The sequence below is a fragment of the Hylobates moloch genome, unplaced genomic scaffold (genome assembly GCF_009828535.3).
Source record: "Hylobates moloch isolate HMO894 unplaced genomic scaffold, HMol_V3 SCAFFOLD_9, whole genome shotgun sequence".
Classification (NCBI taxonomy): Eukaryota; Metazoa; Chordata; class Mammalia; order Primates; family Hylobatidae; genus Hylobates; species Hylobates moloch.
In genome coordinates this window covers 99,979,233-99,997,127 of record NW_026652284.1, presented here as the reverse complement: position 1 = coordinate 99,997,127, position 17,895 = coordinate 99,979,233, and the positions used below count along the sequence as shown (strand labels likewise).

General features: G+C 34.9%; 1 protein-coding gene across 3 annotated transcripts in view; it reads left to right on the top strand.

The window, feature by feature from the left end:
- The window catches only part of TAF2 (TATA-box binding protein associated factor 2), a 113,856-nt gene that overhangs the window by 65,356 nt on the left and 30,605 nt on the right, over positions 1-17,895 (top strand). For all 3 annotated transcript variants that reach the window (XM_058444597.1, XM_058444596.1, XM_058444595.1), the window contains exons 19-22: positions 4,684-4,877; positions 6,558-6,697; positions 9,093-9,162; positions 11,142-11,251. In XM_058444597.1, the coding sequence (XP_058300580.1) occupies positions 4,684-4,877; positions 6,558-6,697; positions 9,093-9,162; positions 11,142-11,251 (514 nt within the window). The remainder of the gene's footprint in view (positions 1-4,683; positions 4,878-6,557; positions 6,698-9,092; positions 9,163-11,141; positions 11,252-17,895) is intronic.

Genomic DNA, 17,895 nt, shown 5'->3' with positions numbered 1-17,895 from the left:
CGCCAGGGATCTCTCACTCACTCATCCTTTCCACACATCCGGGAGCTTCTTCCAGCTCCACACTTGCCCTGGTTTAGCTGGCTGCCGGGCTTTGCTCTCCTCTGCTTTCCATGATTGCCATTGCTTCTCTGATGAATTCCAGCATGCCCTCTTAAGATGATAATAGTTGAATTGTTCATATTTACTTGCTACTTTGATTCCTGTCTGAGAGAGAGGCACCCACTAGCTGCTTCTAATCAACCATCTTGAACCGGAACCTCAGTGTTAATATATTAATCTATATTTTTATTTCATTTTAGATACTCTTCCTCCACAAAGTTATATCAATCACATTATAAGAATTGATGAGATTGGAAGGTAGTCTTGTTTATCCCCCTATTGTAAGTGGCTGTCAGTTCTGTGTCATATGAATTAAATTTGTGGAGGCTTACTGAATCAGAAGATATATGCAGGTGTGTGCACATATGTGTATGTGTGTAAATCAGAAAGCATGTGTAACACTTTTTAGAATGATTCTGAGAGCCCTTCTTTACCCTGTTTGTATACTTTTCGAGAAGAGGTTACTATATACCTACATATATCATTCATCTTCCCTCAGCAACTTTTTTTTGTTATTTTTTTGAGAGAGAGTCTTGCTGTCTTGCCCAGGCTGGAGTACAGCAGTGTGGTCTCGGCCCACAGCAATCTCTGCCTCCTGGGTTCAAGCAATTCTCCTGCCTCAACTTCCCGAGTAGCTGGGATTACAGGCATCCACCACCACGCTCAGCTAATTTTTGTATGTTTAGTGGAGACGGGGTTTCACTATTTTGGCCAGGCTAGTCTCGAACTCCTGACCTCAAGTGATCTGCCCACCTCAGCCTCCCAAAGTGCTGGGATTACAGGTGTGAGCCACCGTAAGTCTTCACTAGTAAGCAAAACTTCCACAGACTATCCAGCCTTATCCATGCTGTAGCTTTATGATGTAAAATAATTCATACCCTTTCATGTATAACAGGTTTTCTCAATCATGGCACTTCTAATATTTTGGGTTGGATAATTCTTTGTCGTGGGGCTGTCCTGTACACAGCACATGTTTAGCAGTATCCCTGGCCTCTACCCATTAAATGCTTGTAGCACCCCTTACCTCAGTTATGATATCCAGAAATCTCTCTAGACATTGCGAGAAAGTCTGAGGGGCAGAATTGTGTTGAGAACCACTGATGTGTGGGGATAATATTAAGAAATATAGAAATAGTTTATTACAATAGATTCCTAAATCGCTAAGTAGTTTAGCTGGGATAAAGTTGTAAAAATGAATTTATTTGTGAAGTTAAATTGAATGTAATATCATAGTTGTAGTGTATATCACTAAGCATAAGACTTGATTCTTCTTTTCAGCAGCTGTGATACCTACATCATCTTTTCTATTTCAGTGTCCTAGTTCAGGCCTTTATTCTTCCCTGGACTCTTGAAATAGCTGTGTCATCTTGAGCAAATTACTTAATCTCAGTGTCTTAGTTTCTTCATCTATTAAGAAAAAGTGTGTTAGTAATAGTACCTCTATCTCATAGGGTTTTTGTGGAGATTACACAAGATAATATATATAAAGCACTTAGAGGAATCCCTACAGTTATGTTGCCTATCATTAGCAGTTGCAACATTATCATCATTCCTAGCTCAATATCCCAATACCTTTCCTCTTAAAATATTTTTATAATTAAACCAGAGTAATCTTTGTGATGGAGCTCACCTGAATTTCTTTCCTCCTTAAAAAAATTCCCTTCTTAAAAACCTTCAAAGACTCTCCAGTGCTTATAAGTAAATTTATGCATGGCATTCAAAAAGTTTGAATGTTGGTGGTCCCAGTCCACCCCTCCAGCTTTGTACCCTTTTACTGTGAGGTTGCATCAGTAACTTTTCTCTTCCTTTAACTTACTCATTTTCATGCCTCTTGTACTTTTGTTAATGTTGTCTCCTTAACCCAAGGGCACCTTTCTCCTTCCTCTACCTATTGAAAAACTCCTTATTGTTCTAAGATCAGTATATCCTCCTGATAGGATGCATTGTTTGTATTGTTTTGTTTTCTTGACTCCTGGAACAATTTGATTACTTTTCCTGTCGTCTTACTCTTTTTTCTATTTTGCTTGCAAATCAAATAGTTCTTGTCTTGAAGAAGTCATCTTATCTCTGTGTCTCCAGAACACTTAACAAGTACTAGATGCCTATATTTATATATTCATTTAATTGTGTCTCTGTGTCACAGTCACTTTCTCAGTCATTATCTGGCTACTATTTAGGAAGTATTTAATTTATCTCCTTTAATCACAAAGCCCGCAGAACTTACTACATTGTATAATAGCAAAAACACAACAATGGAGATAAATTAGATTTAAATTTCCTCTCAACCAGATATTTTATTTCCTTTAAGAACTGTTATACCTGACCTACTGCCTTCTGGACTTAAAATACGTATTTTTTAAATAAAAAATTAAAGACATTTTGGTAAGATTCTTTCCTTCCTAGTCTGCTGGTTTATTTTGGCCTTAATTTTTAGTGTTCCTTTTTTCCCCTACACTTGAATTTCTTTTACTTGAAGAAATTAGAATTCAGGATGGTGGCAAATCACATTATATTCAAATGGAAGAGGAAGATGTTTTATACATTGTCATTTTTTTTGTGGAATGTTTACATAATTTAATTCCTTTATACTTCTTTCTACTTTGTATAGTGATTCTACTCACCTTAATTCTTTGAAATGTGCCTATTCCTGTGGTTGAAGGTGTTTGTCAACCCTTTTTTGACAAAAGTAAGACACAGAAATTGAGAGTCTAAAATTACACAGGAAATGCAGTCTGGGAATTGTGCTGTAAGGCCCTGCTACCCATTTGTGTGGTGATGTTTTTAGTATTACCATGTTACTTTACAGCATGCCATATGCTTGTCATCATTTATGATTTTGTGTGGCACACACTGCTATATTATTAAATTTTATACTTCATTAGTGTTGTGGAACCACATAAGACTCACTATGTTTTCATTTTGAAAAGAAGGCTAATCAGTTTTTGTAGTTATATGCTGTAAATTAAGTAGTTTTATATGACTTAGTACCTCAGAATACTAAGGATAGCATAAATGCAAATAATAACTACAATAGGTAACACTAATAATAAGTTCTTGTGTGTTCCATGCCTTATGCCAAAACATAGATGATCTAATATCCCCACCAGACTGCTGAAATAAATACTATATTTATGTATTTTTTATTTTATTTATTTATTTATTTTTTGAGACGGAGTCTGGCTCTGTCGCCCAGGCTGGAGTGCAGTGGCGCAATCTCGGCTCACTGCAACCTCTGCCTCCCAGGTTCAAGCAATTCTCCTGCTTCAGCCTCCCAAGTAACTGGGATTATAGGTGCATGCCACCACACCCTGCTAATTTTTGTATTTTTAGTAGAGACGGGGTTTCACCATGTTGGTCAGGCTGGTCTCAAACTCCTGACCTCATGATCTGCCAGCCTTGGCCTCCCAAAGTGCTGAGATTACAGGTGTGAGCCCCCACACCTGGCCTATTATTATTTTTTGAGACAGAGTCTTGCCCCGTCACCCAGGCTGGAGTACAGTGGTGCAATCTCGGCTCACTGCAACCTCCATCTCTTGAGTTCAAGTGATTCTCATGCCTCAGCCTTCCGAGTAGCTGAGACTACAGGCACCTGCCACCACACCTGGCTAATTTTTGTATTTTTAGTAGAGATGGGGTTTCACCATGTTGGCCAGGATGGTCTCGAACTCCTGACCTTAAGTGTTCCGCTGGCCTCGGCCTCCCAAAGTGCTGGGATTACAGGCGTGAGCCACCACTCCCAGCCTTAAATACTATTATTGTCCCAGTTTTCATGTGAGAAGATTGAGGCTTATAAAAGTTAAGAGATTTACCCAAAGTCACATGATTGTTTTCTGTGGCTCCAGTAAACTGAAGCTATAGAAATTAAAATTTCAATCATTATAGTGGTCTGTAAGCAAAACTTTATCTATAGTGAATACTTGTGGGGTATTTTTTCTTTGGTATTGTTTGTTTGTATGTGCCTTACTTTTTTTCCTGCCCCGTATTTGAACATAAAAATGTTTAGGGACTCTGCATTATGTGTGTCAATGTGAGCTTCTGCCTCCACAATAGAAGTCAAAAGAGGGCAGGTATTCTTCTTCCAGTCTCTTGGCAGTTTGTGTTAGCACAAAATACTCTCAGCATGCTGATAGAATTCATTTGCTTGCTCCATGTTGAATTTCCCTGGCCACAGCATCTGATTTGCTGAGTATAAATCAAGCCACATCCAGGTCACCTTTCAATAAATTGCTTCTATGAGAATTGACTGCCATATAGATTAGGATTTGTTTTTTTTTAATGGCTTCCTTCTCTTTTCTGCTTCTCTGGCTAGAACTCCTACATTAACCCTCCAATTTCCTTATGCTTTCCTCCTATTTTCTATCACTAGTTTTCTATTCAGTAAACTAATGTATCGTTATAGTGAATCTCTTACTGTTTTCAGAGTGACCGTATGCAAAGGGTGGAGTTGAATGTTTACCAGAGGACTTGCTTGTGTTTTGGGAAAAATTTTATTTTATCTAAAATGTAATTACACAAATTTTATTTTGTTAATTTTGATCAGAAGAGTTAATTTTGTTATCTTCATTTAATTTTTCTTTGGCCTAGTTTTCAGATAACTATTATCGTGCAGAAATGATTGATGCCCTGGCCAACTCTGTTACACCTGCAGTCAGTGTGAATAATGAAGTTAGAACTTTGGATAACTTAAATCCTGATGTGCGACTCATTCTTGAAGAAATCACCAGATTTTTGAATATGGAAAAACTTCTTCCGAGTTACAGACATACCATCACTGTCAGGTATGATTAAATTCCTTACTTTAAAGTTATATGTTCTTATAACTATAAAAGAAATTTATTTTCATTATAGTGAATTGGGAAATATAGTAAAATGAAAGGAGAAAACTAAAATTCTGTATGATTCTACCACCACAGATAAATTATTAGTATTTGAAGAATGTCCTTCTAAATTTTTTCTCTCTTTAACTACATAAATTTTTAATTATTTGAGATTATACTGTATATGTAGTTTTTGTATTCTGTTTGTATCATAAATACTTTCTCATGTCATCACAAATTCTTTATAAGCGTTGCTTTGATGTCTGCATATTCTTTTATTTCATTGGATTTTATGTAAACATTCTCTATTGTTAGCCTTTTTTTAAGATGACTTTTCACTTTTACCAGCTTTATATAGCTATCAAGAAGTTCTGCCAATTTAAGTTTGCTAAAAGTTGATTCAAACATAGACAATTTTAACTTTCTATATAGTGAACAAACTATATTACTAAAACATTTGGAGAAAATATTTAAATTATATTTTATGGTAAATACTTCTTTTTCTGAAAACTATTCCTGTTACAAGTATAATGACACTTGAAACTTTGAGTTTTGGAATTTGTTTTCTTTCTGTTTTTTTTTTGAGACCATGTTTCACTCTTGTTCCCCAGGCTGGAGTGCAGTGGTGCAATCTTGGCTCACCACAACCTCCGCCTCCCGGGTTCCAGTGATTCCCCTGCCTCAGCCTCCCGAGTAGCTGGGATTATAGGCATGCACCACCATGCTCGGCTATTTTTGTATTTTCAGTAGAGATGGGGTTTCACCATGTTAGTCAGGTTGGTCTCGAACTCCTGACCTCAGGTGATCCACCTGCCTTGGCCTCCCAAAGTGCTGGGATTACAGTCGTGAGCCACCACACCCGGCTGGAATTTGTTTTAACAGAATTTAGATATTAATTTTGAATTTTTATCATTGCAAACATTTATTATAGTTATATGTCACTTAACAACAGGGATATCTTCTGAGAAATGAGTCTTCAGGCAATTTTGTTGTTTATGCAAATGTCATAGAGTATATTTACACAAACCAGATGGTGTAGCCTGCTGTATACCTAGGCTTTATGGTATAGCCTGTTGCTCTGTTGCTCTTAGGCTATAAAGCTGTAGAGCATGTTACTATACTGAATACTGTAGGTAATTGATAACACAATGGTAAGTACTTATATATTTAAACATATCCAAACATATGAAAGGTATGGTAAAAATACAGTATAAAAGATAATAAATGATACCCCTGTATAGGACACTTACCATAAGATAAATGGAGCTTGCAGGCCTGGAAGCTGCTGTGGGTTTATCAGTGAGTGAGTAGTGAGTGAATGTGAAGGTATAGGACATTATTATTGTACACTACAGTAGACATAATAAACACTGTGGACTTAGACTACACTAAACATATTAAAAATATTTTTTCTTCAGTGATAAATTAATTTTAGCTTACTGGACCACCATTGTATATGCAGTTCATCATTGACTAAGATGTCTTTTATGTGGCATGTGACTGTATTACAAAATTGAAGGTGGATTAAAATCACATCAGTTTTTAAATTGATTGCCACAAAGGATTCTTTAATGCCTAGGAAACAAATTGATTTATAATACCTCAGTGAAAGTAGTTAACATATGTATTTTTTTCCCCTAGTTGTTTGAGAGCCATACGGGTACTTCAGAAAAACGGACATGTGCCAAGTGATCCAGCTCTTTTTAAATCTTATGCTGAATATGGCCACTTTGTGGACATTAGGATAGCAGCTTTGGAAGCAGTTGTTGATTATACTAAAGGTAATGCTTTAGAAATACATGCTCATATCATTTTAGAAAGAAATATTTACTTTTTAGAGCCAGTGTTGTTGGGGTTTTCATAATATGTATAACACAGATATTTTAATTTTAAATTCTTGACTCAGTGATTTAGAAATCATCTTTGATAAATGTAGAATTCACATAAGAGTTAATAAATGAGGGAAAGGAATAAAATTATAGGTATCTTTAGTCTTTCCAAGAAGTCAGTGTTCATCCTGTAGCTTTAATTGGATGTTATTTTAGGAAATAGAAGATTTTTGAGAAATTTCTAAGAAGGATTTAAGAAAACATCTCACACCTGTGCAAAAATTTGTGTCTGTGAAAGGAGAGGACTAGACATAAACACAAACTTCAGTAGGGGAATTAGGCAAGGCATCATGAATATGGAAAAAACATAAGGCCAAAAAATCGCTAAGGGAAGAATACACATATTTTTTTTTTTTATTTAGGGGAAAAAGATACAGAGATGGAAGTGTTAAAAAGTCATGAAGAATAGAGCCGGTAGAAGACAAGCTGTAATCCAAGAAACAACAGAATACTCTGGGGGTGGCAAATGAAGCAGACCTACAGTAGTTTCTGATGAAATTTTAATTTTTAAGGCTAAGGGAAAATGTGTAAGTTTCTAGGACTATCAGAACCAGATTATTGTACAAGGCAAAAGAATAGTGTGGCCTCTGAATTCTCTAGAATATGTAGAATCAAAAGACATTGAACAAATGGCTATGTCATTGTTAGGGAAAATTATGACCCAAGATTTTCTGCCTTGCCAAAGTTGTTGCTCATGTAGCCTTGGAGAATTAAAGCTGCATCTCTTACGTAACATTCTTAAAAACATAACTCCCAAAGATAATTTTCAGCTGACCTGGATGTGAGTCAAAATAACAAGTCTGGTGAAAATGTGAAATGAAAGAACTAGTGATGAATAACTACGCCTGTCAAATACTTAAGCTTAAATATTTGTTAAACTGGTTGTAAAATGTAATGCATATTTGAAAAATAATTTGTTAAAATATGAAAATAGAAGAAACATGTAAATATAATCTAAGTCTAAAATTCCAGATTCTAGCACTAAAATATGAGAGGAGTAAAAAACTTAAAGTATGCTAAACTTTTGTCTGACTGTGGAAGGAGAGGAAGGGCTGAGAGAAGTTCTTCAGTAGATACTGGTTCATTTTTAAGTAGGGGAAAGTATACTCACATCTTTGTAATTTTTGGTAAATTTCTGTAGAAATACTTATTTACAGTCAGAAAATAAAGGGTAATAACAACATAATGTGTATATTCTTATGTGTTGACCCAACTTCGAAAAGGACTGTCATTTGTGCTTCCTTTTTATTGAAGGTTAAAATATCCTTTCCTGTTAGAAATAATTATTTATGAAAACAGTGATTTTGTTGTTAAATGTATTTTTTGACATGAAAGAAAATGTAATCCTGTATCTGTCTCCATTTCTGTTTTGACAAGTTTTGAGATCCACCAAATATGTCATTGTTGCCAGTCTTCTTTCCCAAGATGTATGAATAGTTTTTAATGTCTCATAAATATGAGTAAGATTTTATGAATTAGTACTACCTGAAATGAAATGGAATACTAATACTAGGATTTTCAAAAGAATGCCAAACTTTAATAGATATAATTTAATTGTGACACCTCACTTTTGTCCGTGTCTAAATGTGAACTATGACTTCAGACTTCATGTTTTGTTAAATTGTAAATTTAAATATTGGTACTCAAGTTAGAAAATGGAAGAAATGAAAAGTATTGCAAAAAAAATTCTGAAGACATAGCTTTTCAAATTATGAAAGCAAAACTTGTTTGAAAAGGTGAATGGAAATAGCTAGTCATTTTATGTCAACTATATTCATAGCACTATTTTTGTAATTGCCTTTTATATTATGCTTGAAAAGTAAGACTGTTCTTTAGTCTTAAATGGAAGAAGCCACTTGGGCAAAAACAGTGGACTATACTATATAATATAGTTGAGATACCATTGAGGGTCAAACCTCTCCATCATTTAAGCATCTAGGAAAACAATTGTATTTAAACAGATTTTGTCCAGTTAATCATCTGTAATTTAGGGTTCTTAATTACAACTTGCTTTATGTTATGCTTGCCATTGGTTTGAACTTTAGTAAAAAAATACATTCTTGATGCAACTTTATGTCTTGGCTCTAATATATAGCGTGATACTTATAAGAGTTACAAAGTGGCCATTGCATAAAAATATAAGAGCTTACCTATAACCTTCAACTCTGATTGAAAACTCAGCTAAGGCAGAGTCCTAAATATTAAATGTAAACTCCCTGCTTGTCACTCATTATTCATTATTTAATTTGTTATAATTAACAACAAATATATTTTCTTTTATTTTCAGTGGACAGAAGTTATGAAGAACTGCAATGGCTACTTAATATGATTCAGAATGACCCTGTACCCTATGTAAGGTTAGTTTATGTGCTATGATGCTATGATATTTTGTAAGTCCTATAGTGAACTGAGTAATTTCAGATTACACATAAAATGCTTGTTTATGATTTCTGAAAATATGGGAATATCTTTTGCATTTATTCATGTCCTTTTTAAATTTGATTTTCAACATAAAAAAAAATTTTTTTTTTTTTTTTTGAGATGGAGTCTCACTCCGTGGCCCAGGCTGGAGTGCAGTGGCACGATCTCGGCTCACTGCAACCTCCGCCTCCCGGGTTCAAGCGATTCTCCTGCTTCAGCCTCTCTGGTAGCTGGGATTACAGGCATGCACCACCACACCTGGCTAATTTTTGTATTTTTAGTAGGGACGGAGTTTCGCCATGTTGACCAGGCTGGTCTCGAACTCCTGGCCTCAAGTTATCCATCCTCTTGGGCCTCCCAAAGTGCTAGGATTATAGGCATGAGCCACCACACTCAGCTAAAAAAATAAAAATAAAAAATAAAAAATAAAAAAAAAATTATTAGCAGAACTTAGTTGGCATTTAGAGTAATTAGGTGACTTGGAAAGCAGCCAGACAGAAACTTCACTTTTCTTCGTCAAGCAAATTAAAAGTGTAACAACTTAAAATGTACTAAAGAACAAACTCACTCACATTTTAAAATATGTTATTTACCTATAATACTGATCAGCTGTTACAAATAGAGTATGAGGCCTGAAGGAGAGGAATTGTGTTTATATATAAAGATGAAAATATGGATATGAAATGTCCATAAAGATTTATATCCCCATTTATATTACATATCTGTAAATTGCATTCTATAATTACATTTCACTTTTATTCTTATAATCCTTCAGTAGTCTTACTTTACACAGTCTTAAATTTCAAAGCACAAGAGGATGTTAACAGAATCTACATCTTTTAGGTTTACAGACATTAAATTGCAGCCAAAAGGGGTTAAATTACTTACACTACAACCTAGCAGTTTCACTTTTCTCCCATCTCTTTCTCAATTACAAATCCAATTTAATGTCTTACTACCATCAGTTAAATGTAAAAATTTCCCCAATTCACCTTCTTTAAAGTTTTGCTAACCTCCATAAGAATTACAACCCAATTTCTTTCTTCCTCACTTATATCCAAGCATTGCAGTTACTTTTAGTAATTTCTCAAACTTGGTCCTAGAGCTGGTTAAATGCTAGACTACTGCAGTAGGTTTCTTCATACTTCTCCTTTCTTTTCTCTAGCCTTTTAATGGTGTCTTCTACTCACAGCAGTGGATGTTTTCTTTTCCAAATTTTGTTTTCATTGTGTTGCCCTGTGTTTTAGAGAACTCCATAATATGTTCAGGTAGCCTCTCACATGAGATAAAAACTCCCAATAGCGGAGTTTAAATGTTACCCTCTTTTAGGATACTCTTCTCAACCTCAGCTTGTTTTAAGGAAAACTTTTTACAATCTTTATATTTAAAATACTTCTGCACATTTCCATGTTTTACAAATACAGTAATGACATATCTGTTCATTTTATTATCTCAAATATAGACTTCTTGGTCTATATGTAGATTTTTTTGCTCCATGTTAAGATTTTTATACTTACTGACCAGTCGTTGTACATATATCTAAGCAGAGTAGAATGTTCATTTTAGAAAGTGGGATGGGAAAGATTGGTTAGGATTATGTAGAGTCAGGTTTTAGAAGATCTCATCACACAGTAAGGTGATTTTAGAAAGACCAAATCCACCAGAATTTTGTTTTAATTACTCTCTTACCCAAACCCCAGAGTGTGTTAGTGAAAGAACAAGTAATAAATATTCAGGATATAACATCATGTCTTTGGAAATTAAACTAAATAAACACAAAGCTAGATTTAAGAGAGAAAGTGTTAAAATAGGAAGGAGGAACTACAGATAATTTTTCAGTGTTTATGTTGTCTCCTGCTCATAGCATCTGTCAGTAAATGGTCAGCAAAAATTTAATCTTTTTTTAATCTTTCAGGCATAAGATTCTCAACATGTTGACTAAGAACCCACCATTTACTAAGAACATGGAGTCTCCCTTATGCAATGAAGCCCTGGTAGATCAACTTTGGAAACTTATGAATTCTGGTGAGAGAGCAGGGATTTAAATTTTTATTATTATTAGAGTATTTTGATTTTACAACAGGTTTTCAATTCAACAGCATTTAGAACTAAAGGTAAAAGTTGAAATTTTTTTTTTCTTTTAAGTAGACTATCACACCTTCACAGTGGTGGCTGTGATAACATTTATTAAGGATATACTCACTTTACTCCATAGGGTGGTTGAGGAAACAAAAATATTTATATGAAAGTGTCAGATGGTTAAGGTGCTATAAACATGAGCCTGCAAAGTATTATTATTATTTCAGAAAGTTACAAAGGAGTGAAAAATAAGTCTCACGTCTTTCCCTGGCCATCTGGTGGCCTTTTCCAGAGGTGACCAATTTCTTGTGTATCCTTCCATAGGCAGGTAGTGCATATAGAATAACATACAGGCTGTATTTTTTCAAAGTACTTACTATTATTGTTCTATACTGTGGAGATCTTGATATCTCATCACAGTTTTTATTTTTTAATTTTTTATTTTTTTGAGATAGAGTCTCTGTTGCCCAGGCTGGAGTGCAGTGGCGCAGTCTCTGCTCACTGCAACCTCCACCTCCCAGGTTCAAGCGATTCTCCTGCCTCACCCTGCTGTGTAGCTGGGATTACAGGCATGTGCCACCATGCCTGGCTAATTTTTGTATTTTTAGTAGAGACAGAGTTTCACTATGTTGGCCAGGCTGGTCTCAAACTCCTGACCTCAGGTGATCCACCCGCCTTGGCCTTCCAAAGTGGTGGGATTACAGGTGTGAGCCACTGTACCCAGCCTTATCACAGTTTTAATTTATTACTTGAGTGAGGTCAAGAGGTAAGAAAACAGTGTTTAGGAGTGCTAGCTCTGGAACCATTTTGCTAAGGTTTGAATCTTAGCTCAATTATTTACTTATTGTGTGATTTCTCTGAACTGTTTTCATTTGTAAAATGTAGGTGATAATGATACCTACTTCAAATAGAATTAAATGAGTGTTTGTAAAACGCAGTGTCTGGCTCATATTAAATACTCAAAAATGTTATACTAGCATAACGATAGTTATGCTTCTCATATATTTGAGCTATTTGTATTTCTGTTTTTCCAAATTATTCATATTCTTTGCCATTTTAGTTAATTGAATTATTCTTTCCTATTGATTTATAAATGTGTACATTTAAAGAAAATTTGCCTTATGTTTCAGTCAAAAGCTAGGCTGAAATGTGTTTTGCTTAAAGATAGCAAGAGTTGTTTTAGATAGATAGTGGGAGAACAGTGGATATTTATCCTTTTTTTTTTTTTTTTTTTTTTTTTTTGAGACAGTCTTGCTCTGTCGCCCAGGCTAGGGTGCAGTGGCACAATCTCAGCTCACTGCAACCTCCACCTCCCAAGTTCAGGCGATTGTGCTGCCTCAGCCTCCCATGCAGCTGGGATTACAGGCGCCCACCACCGTGCCCAGCTAACTTCTGTATTTTTAGTAGGGACGGGGTTTCACCGTGTTGGCCAGGCTGGTCTTGAACTCCTGACCTTGTGATCTGATGCCTCAGCTTCCCAAAATGCTGGGATTACAGACATGAGCCACCACGCCTGGCCTATCCAAATATTTAAAAGTTTTGAGTATGTTACTTTATTTGCTCTCTATGATATTGGAAAATAACTTGTCCTGCCTATCTCATTAGTAGCTACTTCACTGATTCACAATTAAATACAAAATTTTAATTATTTTATTACTTAGTTCACTAATATTGAGATGTTAAGTGGTTGTATAACTTCTGTTTTTCGTTTTCATAATAATAGTGCAATACAACCGAGTAAAGGCACCATGCTAGGTATTTATGTGAAATATAATAAAATTGAAAATAGGATGGACCTTGTCCTCAAGGTCTTTCGAAAACAACACATAAAACCAGCTTATACTAAAATATTGCTAATTTTTTTCTAATGTTTTCTTTAATCTCTGAAAGAATGATTGCTGCTTTTTACATAATGTTTTATATTTGCTTCCTTTGGCTACCTTAAAAGATACTATTATTTCTGCTATTTAGACCCAGGGAATTAACACATAAGTTCAGGAACTTACAAAGGTTCATTCAACAGTTCATATGTGGCACTAACTCTGCTGTATTGAATACCTTTTTAACGGGAATATGTGATTCTTTGACCATGATAGGTTACAAATTTGAAGAAAGCATAGTGAAATATGAAGAATTATTTTATTATTTTCTAAAGAAGATGTTTTGGACAAAATAAATATGTGTTCAAGATTAATGAGACATTTTTATAAAACATTTGAAGCTCATTGGAAGGTTTGATTATACAAATTCAAGCTGTGACTGATGTTTAGTATTTAATTTTGATAGTGTGCAGTACAGTACAGTTCTGCTTTGGTTTAAAATTCTCTGCCAGTATCTAAACCAGTGAGATCAGTGAGGCTGTAGTCATAAACAGTTTATTACTCAGTTTTTCGGATTTATAAATAAATGGGAACAATATGAACAGTGGGAGTGGCATGAATAATTGGGAGGGTTAAAAAATGTTTTTATAGAACATTGGACAATAGATAGTGAAGATGGACTAGAGAGGATTGTCATTTCCTTTCCAAGCCTGAACCTTTGGGATAAATGAATGAATCTGATCTAAGAAATCCTTTTTTTATTTGATTAAAAATAATTTAATGGCAAAAGTAATATCATGTTACAGAGTTTATCTGAAAAAACTACAAAAAAAGGAAATATTACATAATTCTTGAGAAGGAAAAATAAACTGGCTGGGCATGGTTTATTCAGATTTGGGTATATTTGGCCCTTAGGAAAAAATAATTGTGTGTGTGTTGTGTTATATAGTTATAGTTGAAATAAAAGTTTTAAAATAGCATTTTATCATGAGAATTTTTCACATTGCTATATTATCTTCTTAATGGTTATTGTTTTAAGAAATGGTAATGAGGATTCATCAATAATAAAAGGAGCTAGAGCATCATCTAAGTCCCCGAATCCGGTGGAACCCTGCCCGCTCCTCATTTTGGGGCTTCTGGGCTATCTGGTCACTTGAGATAAGCATTATCTGGAAAACAAAAACTGTGAACAATGTAGATGTAATTATATTAATTTATTTCTCTCTTTCTACAAAGTGGATTTGAGGTATATTGACTTTGCATAGTTACAAAATTTACTGACCCAATTTAAAATATATAGGAGAGAATATCATGGCAGTTCAGAAGGATCATCTTATCATGTACTTTTGAAGAATTAGAGTTTGTTTTCTTATTCTGAAGAATCAAACTTTTCAACAAGAGAGAGAAATTGTGGTTGGATTTATAGAAACAGGATTTGAAATATTGAAATCAATTTGAGAGTGAGACAGAAAGATACTCATGACTTTTAAAAATTTCATGTGCCATTCAGTTAATACTAGTACTCATTTTAGAAATATACTAGGGGAATTTGGAGCTGAGAGACAGGTACAGAAACCGAGGGCTCTTGGTAGCTGAATCACTTTAGTGACCATATCCCAGAGGGAAGGTTGTCAGACTTAAACTTTTTGAGATCTCAGGGCTGCCTGGTCTCTGCCTGCTTCTTGGTGTGTAGTAACTCCACTTAGCCTTAAATTCTGGGAGGTGCTCTAGTATCTTTCCAACAGTTTTTGCTTTGTAAATGTATACACACACCGACCTATATATGTGTATATTCACTCATACACATATCAGATATCTTAACCCATTCCGTATGTAGTTTAATTTTTCATACACATTTTTATCTTCAGCATTTTACTTCTAAAATTTTTAAAGCTTAAAAATCTAAAGAATAATACAGTGCATAATCATATGCTTTCAGTTTGATTCACCAGTTAAAATTTTACCATTTACTTTATCTCCTTTTCCTTCTCTTTCTTTATATTTATACCCTGTTTTTTTCTGAATCATTTGAAAATAAATGGGATCATGATCCTCTTCCCAAATACTTTAGTATATACTCCTGAGAATAAGGTCATTCTACATCTCGACAATATGGTCATCAAACCCCACCCAGTATATAGCCCATATTCACAGTTCCCCAGTTGTTTCCAAAAATGCTCTTTGCAATTCCCATGACAGCTTTTAAATTAATGCTCCACAGAAAGATCGTAAACAGTTTTAAAGACAAGGATCTTTTACATTGTATGGTCTTTGTCCGTGGTTGCTTAAGATTCTTAAATAAATAGGTTTATTTTTAATTGAAAATATCTCATTTGCCAAGGGCAATCGTTTTTAAAGGTTTCACATATTAATTCACTATTTTTTTCTTGAGCACTTTCTATTTGCCACTATGCTATGTTTTCTGTGTATTAACTAAGTATAATGGAAAGAGAGACATAGGAACAGATAAATTAATAATATGAAGAGATAGTTGCTAAAGAGAATGAACTATTTGGGGAACCCAAAGAAAGGAGCCATGAACCCTGTCTGGAGTGATAGAATGTTCATGGATAGGTAGCATTTGAGCTAACTCTTGATGAATGGAAAGGAGTTTTCCAGCAGGATAAATATATTTTTAGGTAGTAGAATTATATATAAAAGCCTCATGTTCTGAAGGAGTGTTTAGAAAATAGTATTATCTGGAAAGATAGATTAGGATCTAAATGTGAAGGGCCTGGGGAATTTAGGTTTTATGCTCTGGGCAATGAGGGACAGGTGTTGCTAGAACCAGGCTGACTTCAGTTAGTGGTGTGGTAGCTTTTTTCCACACTGAAAGCAATGATTTTCCTCTTCCAAAGGAATGTGTATCAAAATTCAGAACATATGTGATCCTGCCTTTATAGCTTTAAGTAAGATACTGAATTACAGGCCAAAATGACAGTAATTTTAAAATACATTAAAAAATTAAAACCTAAGAATTGGAGATTTTTATTGGCGCTTTATATTTTAATTAAGACATAAATACTTTTGCTTGTCTTGCCTAATTGAGTGTTTTTTTTATTTCTGAAGAAACAGATCTTCATTGAGGAGATGGTATCTTTGTTTCTTTATCATTATGAAGGAAATTTTAGCTGTTGCTTCCACATTGACCTTTAGTGTCTGGCATATTACTATAAGAATGACATAAAAACATTAATTGTTCAAGTCATTGAATGCTGTTTATTTACATCATAATTTTTAGTGTTTGGAAATTACAACTACACTCAAGGGAGTAGAATGAGGGACAACTTCTAATTCAGTTTGATAGGATTTGCCAGGTTTCAGAGTAAGAAAATAAACAGTTTTGATATTAACATCAGAAGGTTTCAAAGTTCTGTCCCACCATGTCTCTCCCTAATACCTTCTTTCTTAGGAATGGAAATGGTGGAAGAAAATGAAAACATATTGATTCATCTGCTTAGGAAATTATATATATATACACACACACACACACACACACACACACACACAGAAATGAATTTGCTGTTTTTATTTATTGTAAGATGGACAGAACAGTCAGGACAATAATACCCAGTGGAAGTTGTATTTCTGGCTTAACTGTGTACAAATTTCTAAGCATCAGCCGTCAATAAGGAGTGCTGGGTTTATTCAGAAGTGTCCTGAAAACAGTGGCTTTCAAAGTGAATTTTCTTCTTAGCAGCTTTTTTAGTTGATCAGTTTTTTTGTTTGTTTGTTTTTGTTTTTTTGAGATGGAGTCTCACTCTGTCACCCAGGCTGGGGTGCAGTGGTGTGATCTTGGCTCACTGCAAGCTCCGCCTCCCAGGTTCATGCCATTCTCCTGCCTCAGCCTCTCGAGTAGCTGGGACTACAGGCACCCGCCACCATGCCCGGCTAATTTTTGTATTTTTAGTAGAGACTGGGTTTCACTGTGTTAACCAGGATTGTCTCGATCTCCTGACCTCGTGATCCTCCTGCCTCAGCCTAGTTGATCAGTTTTAATAGCAGTTACCTCAGAAAATGAAGAGATGATTTTTCGATAGGATCAGATTTACTACTTTGGTGGTGTTTGTCTCAAGGCACTTTGTGATTTGAATAGACAACATTAATAATGGGTTTCCTACTTCTTGAGTGTTGCTGTTCTAATTCAGATAAACAGGGTTGGTCTCAGAGTATAACTGCTAATGAAGACAGGATGAATAGCAATTTTACTGGGAGGAAAGACTAGTGACTGTCATTTTGTCATATGTGATCATTCGTTGCCATAAGTGATGGGGAAAGGGGAGGTAGCTGGAAGATTAAAGATGTGTCTTCAGAATACTGTAACTGAAGGCAGAAATCAGAGGCTGTTTCAGGGCCTCTCTCCAATGGGATTGATTGACTTGGAATCATCAGATTTTAGACCTGATGAGGGGAGTCTTAAAGATCATCTGAGTGAACCATTCTGATCATCTCAGTTATAGCCCAGACAGCTGACTTGCCCAAGGTCACAGAGCTAACAGGCAATTAATTAGAAGTGTTTTTTCCCCATTCTGTCTCTCAACTTAATTGAAATATACTAACGTACTAACGTGACAACCATCTTAAGATTTCATTCCATGATTTTGAAATACAATGAAATTTTGGCTTTTATCTCTATTTTTTGCTCTCTTTTGTACTTTTAACAAAAGTACTGCTATTCATTTTTTAGCTCCCTTGTCCCCAATTTTAATATGTAAGTTCATTTTTAGAAGACAGAAAACACTATCAAGAACCTCCCTCAGGAACAAAATA